Below are 14,573 nucleotides of genomic sequence, written 5' to 3'. Positions count from 1 at the left end.
ACACCAGAGCAACCGAGCTGAGGAGAGAAGTGGCGGAGAGAGGATTTTTATGGGGGGAGAAAAGATTTAGGCTTTATTATTTTAAAGAAATAAACATAACTAAAGATAATTCTCCCAGAACAACAAAATGAAAGCTACCACAAGGCATGTCTGACTATCTCTGCTCAGTTGGTGCTCATTAAGGCAGAGTTTTATCCAATTGGGGGAAAAAGATTCTTTTTTTTCGATTACCAGAAACTTCTCGTTTGAGTCTTCTGGGTATTCCTTTTCCACTCCCAGAAAGAATAACCTCTCTTTGCAGTCCTAGAGATTTTTCTAACCTCACCATCTCTTACACTTTTTTGTTTGGTTTTGTTTCACCTCTGAAAAGTCATCATTCCTTATTCATTTATCTTTCAACCAATAACATGACCATAAAAATAATTTATAATTTCAATAAGCGTTTCTGATATATGACAGAAAGGGTTTTAAGTCTGTCTCCTCACACCGGAAGAGAGGAAATTATCTTCCTCTGCAGCAAGAGTGATTTAATCAGATCAGACATTCTTCATGACTTTAATGCCTTTGACAGAGGCCTTGGAATGGCTTGAGAAAAGAGATTTTTGGAGATTTCTTTTGTGATGATGGAAAAAAAAAAAAAACCCCAAAACGAAAAAACAGGAAAGACAGCTGTCTGTGAAGGAGGACCGGCATATGCTGCTGTCTCCATCGGGGAGACGCGCCAACAGCAGCACAAAGAAAGGGGCTGTTGCTTTTGAACCCCAGGCTGTGGGGGCTCTACAGCTCTATCACAGAGATAGGAGACAGGGGACCAGAGTCCAAGGTCTGTCAACTGCTTAAGTGCAGAACAGGGTCTAGAACTCGGGCTTCCTGAAAAGCTGGTGCTTTCCACCCCCAGACGTCTCTGTGCCTCAGTTTCCTTAGCTACCACATGAAGGGGTGAACCATCTAATCCCCAAGGCCCCTGCAGCCATGATTTTATAAGAAGACACTCTGTCCTGGCCGGGGACAGCATAGGCTTACACACGGAGCCCCTGGGAGCATTTACAAAGTGTAAGGTGGAGGGGTGGGGAGACAGCAGACCCCAAGGAGCAGATGGGAACAGCCACATCCAAACTAGTGCGAGCATAAGCAAGAAATGAGAAGTGTCGGTAGGAAGGTAGAAACTGACAGAGATCAAGACAAGCCCGTATACAGAGAGGGCCTGTGACGAGCAGTGACATAAAGCCCTGTGTCCTGCTTGTCACCGTTGGGACGTGCTGCCTCGGCCACATGCCAGGTGCCACCACCCACGCAAACTGGCAGCATCTCGATGTGGTTCCGGGTTCTAATCGAGGCTGTGAGTTGGCAGGTTTGGAGGAGCAATTAGTCTACCCTGAGGTCCCCGGATTTCAGGGGGACAGACTCACCAGATACAAATTTATAAGAGACTGATAGAGTAGTGTGAATTTATGAATTCATAATGAGAAATAGTATCGGTGAACAGGTAGTACACATAATAACCGACGAATAAGGAACTTAAAGATACGAGAGTCCCTTTTCTTTTCCAAGGGCAGAGGGATGAGCACTTTCATGGATTCCCTTCTACATTGGAAAGAAAGAGAGAAGTGGGGAGGTAGTACCCTGGGCTCAAAGATGAATTCAGGAAAATTTTAAAGAAGTTCTAGAATGTGGAGCAGGTGAGAGCACAGACACAAATCCAGGTTCACATCCTGACCTGGCTACTTACAAACTCTGTGACCTCGGTTAATCTGCTTCCAACTTTCTAATCCTCCATTATTATTACTTACCTGTGAAATGGGGTAACAAGAGCACTTGCGTCTTTCGAGGTTGAGGGAATTAAATGAGATGCTACATGGAAATGTTCTTGGCACATAGGAAGCCCTCAATAAATGCTAACTATTTTAATTATTTTTTTAAAAGATTTTATTTATTTATTTGAGAGAGAGTGTGTGAGAGAGATAATGAGAGGGGAGAAGCTCAGAGGGAGAAGCAGACTCCCCATGGAGCCAGGATCCCGATGTGGGACTTGATCCCAGGACTCCGGGATCTTGACCTGAGCCGAAGGCAGTTGCTTAACCAACTGAGCCACCCAGGCAGCCCAAATGCTAACTATTTTAAAGCTGGATTTTTCAAGAGTAGAGAGGGAGAAATCTATCAAGATTCAGGAGTCCCAGAGAAGAGACTTAGAAACTCAGATGATCAGGAAAAATTTAGAGGGAATGGGCTGACTACTTTGGGGGATGAGGGCCTAATGGTAGAGCCCCTGAGATGGCAAGTAGGAGGGGACACACTATCCAGGACATTGAGGCATGCTCCTCAGAGAGAGGGTCTAATCCCTTCTCTGGATGGCAGGTGACGGGCATGGGAAGGAGGTGGTTTTTCAGGTCTTTCTAGTCAAGCCTAGCTTGGGACATATGGAGTGTTGGCTAGAAAGAGCCCAATATCTGTGAGAGAGAGAGAGAGGACTCTGGAATTAAGAGACCAATTTGGGCGAAAGATCAAAGAAGCTAGAGACCCCCATGAATGCCAATCCAATAGGGCCAACGGGCCCGGGGAGGAGACTTTCTAGACATCAGGGCAGGAGAGAAATGATTTAACCCACCACCAGGCTGTCACAGTGCAGGCTAAGATGAGATTAAAAGCAGAGGCATTTTATCAGAAAATTCTTTGCCAGCTGACAGTTTGACTGCTCTCCAAAGAGGAGGAAACAATTGAACCCTTTCGGGGAAAGGTTTCTAGCCTGGCACTGACCCCTGCTCTGCCCGGAGGGGTGAGTGGTCCCCCATGCTGGGATCTCCAAGGCTTCCTCCCAAAGCCAGCGTGCCCTGCATAGTCCTTTCATCTTAAACACTTTTGGAGATGACGTGTGAAACCCACAGGCATGTGGGAAATCACATGACCATTCTGCGACTGTACACTTGAAGCAAGAAAGGTTGAAGTTAGACATGAAGAAATTTAAGTAGGAAGGCAAAAGATAAGGAAGGTGACTCTAGGGAAATAGGGAAATAATCACGTTCCTTAGCAGCTTGATGGATGCCCAGAGCAGTGTCCTCCACTGCTGGCCATGTGGCCATTTCCATTTATCGTGTCCTAAGACTCCTGTGTTTGGCAAAGCACACGCCTGACTACCATATGCACCTGTTGGCCACCAGAGACCCTTCCCCTGGCACGTGGCAGAATTGAGCCTGTGAGAAGCCAGGAAGTTTCTTTCCCTGGAAATGGCTCAAGACCAAAGAAACATCCGCTCTGCTGGGGTGAGGCAGGGCTGATCTGGGTGGGACAGGAGGAGGATAGAATAAAGGGACTTTACAGCCATGAGGTTACAGAAGAGGCAGGCATGGTCTCTTGCCCAGCCTCTGGCATGCACTGTGCTCACACACGGTGTGTGTAGGTCACCATCACAGGGCTCTCTGCCGGACCCAAGAGGAACTGGATGAGAACTTTGCTCTCCAGGGAGTAATCACTCTTGAGCCAGAAACTGGGGAAGCAGGACACGCCCAGATTAGGGAAGGAAACCTGCACGGACGGAGCAGCAGTAGGTGCCCTAGGCTTTGTGGACATTGTTCTAGTAACTCTCGCCGCAGAGTCATGGGGTAGGTCCCCCACCTCACACCTGAGGAAATGGGCTTGGAGACATCAAGGTGCCGGCCAATATCACGCAGCAAGTGAGTGGCTGCATTTTAAACCACGGGCAGTCTGTCTGGTTTCTAATCTCTTACTTACCATGTTCGGCTGCCTCCCAGCCCCTATACCTCTGGTGAGCTGCTCTTGGCATCATCTCTAACTCTGAGCTTCAGAAATTATACCATACAGAAAAGAACAATACTTCTCCATTTCAAGAACTCTGGCGCAAGAACATAAAGGAAGGATAGTTCAAGTTCAAGGACGGTTCTTTATTCCGAAGTCACATCCTTCCTACTTTTTCATATTCTTCTGTAATATTATAAGGAAACTGAAAGATGCTTTCCTTTCTATTTTCTTATTTGAACAAAAATAGCTTGTGGGAAGTCCTAAGAAAGGACAAAGCTGAGCACTGCATACACATTCCTACCTCAATTCTCTCAAAGAGAAGAAAGTGGGGCCCAGGGAAGTGAAGCAACTTGCCCAAGGCCACACAGCAAGCCAAGGCAGAGTCAACATTCAAATCCAGTCCACACTTAGACCTGCTGCGCTGCAACCCCAGATGACACACGGGCCAACCCTGCCTGCGGCCTCCTGTGCTCCCTCCTCTCAGGGACCCCGAAGGCACGTGCACCCCAGGCCTGGCTCCCGGCCGGCTGGTGGGCTGTTGCCTTTCTTGAGGACGCCTCTCCCAGCATCATCTGTGTGGCTCCCGACAGTCAGCATGGCCCATTTGGAGATGATGACACCTCCAGACCACAAGGGCCGGAGGGGACAGTGGGGTTCCTTAAAGAACAAGTCCGTTCTCTTTCCTGAAAGTCTTCCTTGCTGAGATAATGGGTATTGCCCAGCTCCCAGATCCCTGGGATTGTGGCCAGATCCCTGCCATTGTTTCTGTCCTGCCAGCATGGAGCTGTGGGCATCACCCCCTGGAGAGGCTTCCTGACCTGCTTGGAGTCTGCAGGATCTTGAATGTTCCTGAGCCTCCCCCTTGAGCTCGCTCTGCAGACACGGTTCCCTGCCAAGCAGCCACCACTGCTTACGTAAAGACAGGGAAGGAATCTGCCCCTGAGGAAAAGCTAGCGAGCGATAAACACAAATTCAGGACAAAGATTCCTTTGAGGAGAGAAGCAGAAATACACGGGGTACGAAGGCTTCTCCTGTGCCATTTCTCGAGCTGGGTACAAGGGAAAATTTTCTTTAGACTTTACATGTAGGTTACTCCTATCTGCATCTATAAAGTGGCTCATAAAAAATAGAAACAATTAAATAAGACCCCGAGTTTTACGAGGCTGCAAATCTCCAGTGTTGTCTGCACCAGCTTTGCAATGACTTCAGGCCACGTGTTTAGAGACGGTTCTAGAGGCAGTGAGAGCTTCACTGCAGGGCCGGGTGCCATGGGGCTGCCAGACGTGGGAACCCTGTTCTCTTACTAACACAAGCACATGAGGAAAGGTGAGGAGATCCCAAGTGCGTTTGGGGCCACTGCGAGTTCTCTGTGCTTGGGCTAAGAGAAACGTGCGTTTGTGAAGTTGTGTGCTGGGACAGGAAGCGGGGAGGATGTCCTTAGAGCTGGATGTTGCTACCAGATCTACATCTATCTGTGAGAAAATAAAATGCTCAAGACTATTAGGATTCCAGTGGCAATAAGATAGCATTAGTCAGTGTGGCCGGCTTGAGAGCTTGTGAGGGAGGTGTACTGCGGAAACTTCTAGATGAGCCTTCCCTGGAGTCCTACGGACTCTGACGTGCCCAGGTGCTGACGTTCGGTTGTGGGGTGGGCTGAGCAGGGGAGGTTTCCACAGTAGACGTCTAGGGACCGGTCTGTCGGAGCTGCACCTGTGACCAGCCTGGAGAGAAGGGAGAGCAAAGAGGGGCCTGGATATGGGGCAGGTGCGAAATTGGAAGGACTGTGGTTTCTTGGACGGGAAACCCCCACCGGCAAACTGAACCAGCCAACACCTTTTGGGAACAGCTGTAAGATCAAAGCTTGGTGTCTCCGAGGAGCCAACGGGAGAGAGAATAACTTACTCTCTCAAGGCCCTTGGGAGAGGGGAGGGAGAAGCATCTGTCACAGCCAATGAAGTCAGGGGCAGCTTCTGCAAGGGAATGGGCCCAGAAAGACACAGCTGCCTCGCTCCGGGGCTTTCTATTCTGAGACCTGGCCTCCAGCTTGGATAATGGAGGTCAAGGAGCCATGGGCTGGGGCAGGTTCGGGCATGGAGTTGATGACATCACAGAAGCAAGGGGAGGCTTCTGCTGTGTCCGTGGGTGTTGAGGGCGGGGGAGCCAGAGCCCAGTCACTGAGCAGGGATGGTGCAGTGAGGGTCTGGGGCCCACAGAGAGGGAAGGGGGCGTGAGCAGAGGCAAGACTGGACCTTGACTCCCAGCCTCGTACTCTTGCCAGCACCCCGAGCAGCATGCTCTAGATTGCCCTTAGAATCAGCACAGAGTGACTTCGTTTGCAGCACTGGCCCTCTGCTCACCCCAGCTTTCCCCAGGGGCAGCTGGGATGCAGAGGACCCTCGGCTTCCCTTGCTCGGCGCCTTTATTCTGACCCTTCCTCACCACCTTATTGATTCAAACACAGGAGGAAAAAGGAATGTTTTAGTAGAGGCTGAGAAATCTTCAGATGTGAGGAGTGTTGTTAGCTTTTGTCGGCCAAATGCCTAGTTTCTTTGTTCCAGAAGTGCTTGAAGAAAGCCTGGCAGAGTTTGGGCTAATGTAGTGCAATCAGTCAGGCCTTCTGGGGTTTCTTTCTGCCTGAGGAGTCCTTCAGCCTTCCACACCCTCTGAGCACGACGTCTAGAAATTACTGTTCCAGCCATTGCACAGAGGGGAAAACAGCCTCCCCCAGCAGCCCCTCAACCCTCAACACCAACAAACCCCTTGGGAGCTAGGCTTCCAGGGCCCTCCCTGTTCCTTACCGCACCTTCTTGCCAAGGGCCCCCACCCAAGCCAGCCTCTGGTAGGGCAGCGTGGGCCGAGGTGCCCTCTCCCAGCCCTCATGCAGCACTCCAGTTCCTCCTGTCTCTCCAGCATCTAGCAGTGGGCAACATGGCCTCCCCCCTGGTCACCAGGGGGGACACTCGCTGACCTGAGTCAGCTCCTTGGCAGGGGCTACGTGAGCACAAACACCAGGGTCCCTTGCCCTCCTTCACACTCTGTCCTCATGGAAAGGCCATAGCTCCCGTCATGGCCAGCATACCCATCTACGAGCTCACTTTCTCCTTCTCACTCTCTGGAGCCAACTGTGGTGCCGAAGAGTTAGGCATCTCGCCCGAGTCAGCCAAATAGTGAACGGGAGGACCAGGGGCCTCACTCCATGCCCACTGTCCTGCCTGTGAGGGAAGATGTCATCCATGTTAGGATAGTAATAAGCAGGGTCTGAAAGCTCAGGGGTGGGTGGTATAGCCTGGTGGCTGGGGCTGCCTATAGCCCTTGACCTAGTCCTCTGCATAGGGAAGATAAGCCATGAACTTCTCTCCAGAATGGTGTTTTCAGCCTGAGCCTACGGGGTCTATAAAGCCTCTGAGTGTGGAGGTAAAATTTGGCATGCATGAATTCTCTGGAAAGACAGTTTTTTCAAAGGTGCTGGGAACCAGCAAAGGTTCCACAGGGTGGTTGGCAGGCTGGACCCAGATAATTCTGGCTGTTGAGAGCAAAAGGAAGAATAAAGAGAAGCCGGTTATCTGTCCTTGATTGGGTTCTCCGGGAAGCAGAGTCAGAGTTGAGAGCCCTAAATGTCTCCTAGAGGATGCGCTTGGGATCACCACCTAGGGAAGGGAAGGCAGGAGCCCAGCATGGGGTGAAGGGAGAAGTCCAAGTGATGGAGGGCCAACAGGTGCCTCAGCCGATCCCAGGGGGGCTCTGGAATAAGAACAACCTATCAAACTTGCCCCATATTGGGTAAACATGGCCAAACCTTCATATTCCCTGCTTCAGTCAGTCGCTGGATTTGGACAGCCCCAGGAATGACGTGACTTTGGGCCAAGGAGCTCCCTGCAGCTGAGACCATCTCTGATGGGACTGCTGGGGCTGAGGGCAGAGGCCAGCCCCCAGCAGCACTGCCAGAGCTGGGCAACAAGTCATTTCCTGAAGGAGGGTCAGTACCTCTGCCCTTGGGCAAGTAGGAGAGACTAAACGATGCCCATCCATCCACCCATCCAGCCATCTATCTTTTCATTTAACATTTATTAAACACGTCTCAGGAGCCAGCCCACTGTGATAAAAGGTGCAGGTGGCGTCGTCTAGTGGAGAGAGACACATCCACGAACAATTAGAACACAAAGTGGTCATTGATGAAATAGAGGCAAGTGCCAAGAGTTATTAGAGCACATTGGAGGTGGAACCGACTCTTTCCAGGGGCAACGAGTGAGTCCTGAAAGAGCTGATGAGGCAGAGAAAGGAGGGGCGGGAGCACAGGAGCGTAAATAGGACAAGCATTGCAAGGCAGAAGGAGGTCACGGGAGAGGCACGGTGGTCCGAGAGCGCATGGGAGATTTGGGGAGAGTGTCAGTGTGCCCGGTGTGGGTGGGTCACTTGGTGGAAATGTGGCTGGAAGGGGAGGTTGGGGTGAGATCACCAGTGCTCCCGAGTCCACGCCAGTGGACTTTATCTCAGGAGTACTGGGAAGTCACTGATGCTTTTGGAGCCAAGGACTGATATGAAAGTATCTACATTTTAGGAAGTCAATTCTGAAAGCAGGGACGATAGACAGGAGGGAGTGGTCACTGGAACCCCAAGGGAGTCATATATATACACCATGCTCCCCAAGCCCGTATCATCTCTCTGAGCACAAGTCAGCTTCCGACATAAGCGACCCTCTCTGATGTGAAGCTCAGTTCCTACACACAGGTCGCTCTGGTGCTGGGCACATGTAGTATTCCTCTGAGCAACTACTTATTCCCCCTACTTCCCAAAGACTTTCGTTTGTCATGCTCACATCCTGTGTTCTCATGGGTGGAATAAGCCCTGGGGATGGCCTGGTCCCTGTGTGTGTATTGGCCTAATGTCATGTGGCCTCAACCAAAGCCTTCACTGGACCCCTTGTTCTGGTGCCACCCACATTCTTTTACCTTCTTAAATGGGCATCCCAACCCAGGACAGGTTTTTGAGACTAGTGTCTCCTTTATGTCATCAGTGACCCTAAGTTTCTCTAGGCTAGTGGGCTGCCATTCAAGGAATCTGCTTCCACAGCTGAATAGTGAGCCCAAGAGAGCTAAGATCACTGGGATCCCTCTTCCTTCTCCCCTGCCCTTCTCTTTACAGGAAGCTATGCAGGTCGCAGAGTGAATCCCATTCACGTAATTCCTGTCCAAGTGCCAGGCTGCCTGAAATCTGACCCACTAGGGACAATAGTTTCTTGATGTAAGGTCAGTCCAGCCAACTCTGGACACTTAAGGATCACAGCCTGTATCTTGAGCAGAGTGATGTTCTGGGCACTGGAACAATGGGCTTCTAGTTCCGTATGGGACTAGGATTGAAGTAGATGGTCTCTACGTGAAATCGACAGTCCTTCCAAGCGATGGCAGCCAGGATGAATATTCCAACCTCTTTCTTTAGACCATGTTTACAGACGGGGTACAAACGGGGAGACTGAGGCTGGGAACAGTCTTCTGATGCTCAGCCATCACGTAGAGGTTTTAAGTACTCAGGCTTCTACTGCTCCCTGACAAAGTAGCTAAAAGACAAATTTACACAAGGAGCATTGGACAAATATCTGCCTAAGGCGTGCCCCGTGTTGTGGCCGGTACCGCCAGGGGGTCTGCCTATAGGTGGTAAATATGTATGGATTCCTCAGAGGTCACAGATCCCATGATTTGGTGACCACCCCCCCAGAAGACCGGGGCTCTTTTGTTGCTCCCGTGGGTGGAGACCACATGTAGGAGGAAGCCTCAGGAAGCCAGTTTGCCTTCACCTCTCTCCCTAAAGTTTGTGAAAGCTGGCCTGGAGGTCTGGGAAAGACAATGAGATCTGACGGAAAAACCCTACTGTTTCGGTTTTGTGAAGATTGAGGTAGGCTAAATGTTGAGAACCCCTTCCGCAGGAATTCTCCATGCTATTCTTCTGGGGACTCCTTTGGGACTCCATGCTGTAGGTCTCCAGCTCAGAACCCAGTCACCGCAGCTGTCACCACTTATCAAGGACTACTCTGTGCCAGACACTGCACTAAGTTCTTTGTAAGTTATATTTATTCCTCACAGAAGCCTTGCAAGGAATTATTTAGATGCCCATTTTGGGGAAATAGAGCCACCAAGAGGTTAGGTAACTTGCCCAAGGTCACTTAATAAGTAGCAGAACCAGGATTCTAACCCATGTCTTCCTGACACCAAAGCCCATGTTCTTTACCCTCCACTATATGACCTTAAACTTTGCCATATTGATGACAGCAGCTCTGGGTCTCCAATAGCCACCTTGTACCACACAAGTCTGTGAAGAAGTCTAAGGAGGGAAGGCAAGGACAAGATCCCCTTTCTAATACCTTTCATCATATACTCGGGAGGGCCACAGTCTCTCAGTCCCTTTGCATGGAAGTGGACAAAGGCAGAGTTGGTTCTACCAGCCAGAGAGCCTGGAACCTTGGGGCTGGTGGGCCTTGGCAGACTGGCCTTGGCACTGGAATCCAAGCTCCCAGAATTCTAAGCTTAGGGATAAGTAAGCTCCCATCAAATGACAAGTAAGGAAACTGACCCAGAAGGAAGAACAAATTACCCAAGGCCACAGAACTAGTTAGAAGCATTGTGTATGCGTCAGTGTGTGTGTAAGTGTGTGTGAGTGTGTGTGTGTGTTCACATGTGTGTATACAAATGCATGCATGTGTATGTGCTGGAGATGACAGTAAGGGGTCTCCTAATTCCCAGGTCCTATGAATGAGTTCAGGAGAAGGCCGTGGAGTCCGTCTATACCCCGAGGGGTAGACCATAAAAAAGGCTATTTTTAAGCATTTGTTTTGGTTTAACACAAGTAGTTTATTTGGGACAGGTGACTCCAAGAAGCGCCAATGTAGGAGTGGGGGATGAAGAGAAGGAAGCCAATACATGTTCATCACTGCTTTGACTGCTGGGCATCTCCGGGAGATGGTGTGGAATGTGCCTTGGGTTATTCCTCAAGGGAGGAGGAACCTGGGCGTTTATCCACCTGCCTCCATTACCATCTGCTGAGTACTGCTACTTGGGGGCCTCAACTCCCCAGAACCTCTTCTCAAGGTTTATTCACTCCAACAATAAAAGAAAGTGAAGGGCTCCTTTTAAAGGCGTTTGTAGCCCCTAGTAGCTACCAGTTCTCTAAACAGTCTGGAAAACCTTTTCGGGTGAAGAGGCTTGGGCATGAGGACCAAGGACAGTCTGTAGGAGAGACGGATGAGACTGAACGGTGCCCCCTGGAGGCCGGTTGTGATAGGAAAGGGAAGGGCTATTTCTGTGTGCCCTGCGGAAAGAATAGGGAAGTCCAACCACAGGAGTTGAAGTCAGTTCTTAAAAAGAATTTCTTGGTGATACCGGTGAAAAAGACTTATCAGACTTCTGGAGCTCATTCAGCTATGCACCTTGATTAATGGCCATACAAGAAATGATGGAGCAAAGAAAATTGCACAAGGACGGTTTCCTTAGCGGATTTGAGGCTCCTTGTGGCTAGGGCCAGCCAAAGAGTTCTCCTTTATGGAGGCGATGAGGCCGAGGAGTGCTGGGAGGAGAGCGATGGAGATGGAGCGACAGGATTTTTCACCCACCTGTGGTTATTCTAGTACCAGGGACTCCAAAGTTGGGTGGAAGCAACAGGAAGAGGTCTCTTCTCTGGCACCTTACGTGGAGGCAAAGCCTTAGAAGAAGAAAGCCCTAAGGTCGCCTGGCTCTCCGACCAGGGTCACCCCACCTCTTGAGCCCCTGCTTCTCATCTGTAAAAAAGGGAGATTGGAGGGCTGGACTAGAGGGCCTCAGGGTCCCTTCCAGTCCTGATCTTCTATCTCTGTCCGCTGTAGGGGCCATCTCTATGGCCCTTGCCCTCCCTGCAGGTCAGTCATCATCAGGCGTGAACTGAGCACTCCCCACTTCAGCACTGAGTGGGGAGCAGAGATAAACCAGACTACAGGCCCTGGCCTCTAGGGCAGGATGGACAGGGGAAATAAGAATTAATACTTACTGAGCAATGACTCTGTGCCAGGCAGTGTGCTAAACAGCTTACACATACTGACTCCTTTCCCCCTCACCATAACCTCATAGAGTAGGCAAGCGTAGCTCCACTAGACAGAGGAGAAAACCAGAGAGGGACCCAGAGGAAAAGCAACTGAACTGAGGCCGGATGGTGGTAGAGCTTGAATTTGAACCCATGCTGTAGCCATAATGCTTCTCCTCCTGTGGACCAGGAAGGGACTCGCTAAGCATAGCTCCTAGTGTGCTTACAGAGGAAGCGGTTACAGCTAGAGTCACCTGGAAAGGCTTCATGGACAGGGGGCTTCGCACTTGGTCTTGAGGGAGGGGCAGGACCTGCAGACTGGTCAGGGAGGGGGATGATCTGAGGGCGCTAGTTCTCCAGGATGGGCTGGGTGTGGGGGCTCTAGCCTGCTTCGAGCAGGGAGGTGGACAGCAGCTACGGCCCAGCCTGCTGGTATTTCCATGGGAAGGAAGGAGGGGCCAGGAGCCAAATACAGTTGCTGCCCCAGACCCTGCAGGGCAAACACCCTCCTCTTCATAGCCCCAGCTCCAAAGAGCTGACGTCCGTCCACCCAGCCCGGAGGGGCTTCATGCCCAGATCATGCCTGTAAGGATCATTCCTTCCCCAATAGCTGCTGGGACAGTGTAAAAATGGAGCAGGTTCAGTGTAAACCAGCTTCTTTCCAGCTGCTTAAGTCACTGGTCTGGGAGCTAGATGACTGATAATGATAATCCTTAACACTGATATATACGAGGGACCATGAGTCAGGCACTGTTCTAAGAACTTTAACTAACTCAAACCTTCCAACATCCCTATGAGATAGGTACTATTATTGTGCCCATTTTATAGATGGGGGAACAGGTACAATGAGGTTGAATAGCCTATTGAGGTTCGCACAGCTGATAAGTCAGAGTCCAGATCCCAGCCCAGGGGGTCTGCTCTTCCCTACTGTGCCATACTGTTTCTAAGCACCGCTGCTTCTTCCCTCTTCCTGGGCTACCCTTCTCAAATGTAGGTTCTCTCTCCTTGCCTGCAGCTCTCCCCTGCCAAGGCAGCCCCTCCCTAGAGGCGATGGCAGGAGGCACCCCCATGAGTCCCCACGCCAGAAAGGCCCATCAGTGCCCCAAAGGCCAGGCCGGAGCGCCCAGTCTCTCTCCTCACCCCCGCACCCACATGCACCCTGTCCCGCTCTCCCCCAACCGAGCACCGTTGCCTTTTGTTCACAGTGATGGCTCCTGCACCCAGGCCGGTGGGGGCATGGAGGACTCCGTGGTGGCAGCGGCGGCGGTGGCAGCCGGCAGACCCAGTGCCCATGCCCCGAAGGCTCAAGCCCAGGAGCTGCAGCAGGAGGAGGAGCGGCCGGGGGCGGGGGGTGCCTCCCCGAGGGCTGGCTCCCACCGCGTGGCCTCCCCCGGCCGGCAGCAGCCTGCCCTGGCGACGGCGCTCTGCTCCCACGCCCCTAACGCCTCCGATTACGAGCTCTCCCTTGACCTAAAGAATAAACAGGTACCCAGGGCCTCCGAGGGGGGCGGGAAGGGTGGTGATGGGGCCCTGCCTTCGGGGGCTATCCAGGGTACCAGAGATCTCCCCACTTGGGCCCACCTCTGCTGTAGGCACACTTCTTTTCCCATGACTTCTCCCAGATGGAGCTGTCTTCGGCCCTTCCCTGGAGCCCAGTTTGTCAGGAATCAGCCTCTCCATGGCAGGGGCCACACCTTTGCAATGCCAGTCCCCTCAGTACTGTGTTCAGGGCTCTGTTCCTCTCGCGGTGAGCCAGAAGCTTCAATTGCCCCACCCCCAGACCTTGAGACAGGTGGCCCACTGTTCTCTGGGGAAGAAGAGAGAGCCTCGCTTACGTGTCCATGCAAAGGACAAGCCCCATGTGTAGGCACACACAGGTTAAAATGAGGTGCCAAGAGAATGGTCTCCTCCAAGGAGATTGAGGATTCCCTAGATTAACCAAAGCTCCCCTACTGGAGAACAAATCCTGTGTGTGTGTGTGTGTGTGTGTGTGTGTGTGTGTGTACTTATGTGCATATGCTTAGAGAAAAACATCATGACTAGATATTGGGGTTTTTTTTTAAAGATTTTATTTATTTATTTGGCAGAGAGAGAGATCACAAGTAGGCAGAGAGGCAGGCAGAGAGAGGGGGAAGCAGGCTCCCTGCTGAGCAGAGAGCCCAATGCAGGACTCGATCCCAGGACCCTGAGATCATGACCTGAGCCGAAGGCAGAGGCTTAACCCACCGAGCCACCCAGGTGCCCCATGACTAGATATTATTAAGAAAGAGCATTGAACTTGGAGCCAGAGACATAGGATCCAATCCTTGGTCTTGCTCTAGTTAACTCTGTGACTTTGGGAATGCCAGTTATGCACTCTGGGCACTGGTTTCTTCATCAGCAAAATTGGGCATTAGACCTTGAATCATCTCCAAGGTCCCTTCTAGCTCTACAGTGTGTAGGTTCTAAAGAAACATCCTTTAACTCAATGGGCAAAGTCAGTCTTGGGAAGGAAAGCTAGTAGGAAGATCACTAAGACTGAGTCAGGCCATACCAACCTCACTTATTTCCTTCCGCATCAAGGTCAGCTGTAGGTGGAACATCTGGCTGTCGGCAAAGTATTTAAAAAATCCCCCATGATCGATATGTGGGCAAGACAGGAAGCAGAGTAGATGACAATATAGTCAAGTTGGTTCTTTTCAAACAGAATTCTTAAAAAACAAAGTTGGTTTTTCCATCAAGGCCAATTCCTGGGGGAGGTGAGCGGTGTGCTGTCCTTGGTCCTGTTCTGTTCAACT

General features: G+C 51.1%; 1 protein-coding gene across 6 annotated transcripts in view; it reads left to right on the top strand.

Annotated features, from left to right (window-relative positions):
- The window catches only part of IQSEC3 (IQ motif and Sec7 domain ArfGEF 3), a 103,581-nt gene that overhangs the window by 40,126 nt on the left and 48,882 nt on the right, over positions 1 to 14,573 (top strand). For all 6 annotated transcript variants that reach the window (XM_047742896.1, XM_047742897.1, XM_047742902.1 and 3 more), the window contains exon 3: positions 13,002 to 13,281. In XM_047742896.1, coding sequence (XP_047598852.1) covers positions 13,002 to 13,281 — 280 coding nt within the window. The remainder of the gene's footprint in view (positions 1 to 13,001; positions 13,282 to 14,573) is intronic.

The sequence above is a fragment of the Lutra lutra genome, chromosome 8 (genome assembly GCF_902655055.1).
Source record: "Lutra lutra chromosome 8, mLutLut1.2, whole genome shotgun sequence".
NCBI lineage: Eukaryota > Metazoa > Chordata > Mammalia > Carnivora > Mustelidae > Lutra > Lutra lutra.
The sequence above is the reverse complement of the archived record's forward strand: the minus strand, read 5'-3'. Positions and strand labels throughout refer to the sequence as shown.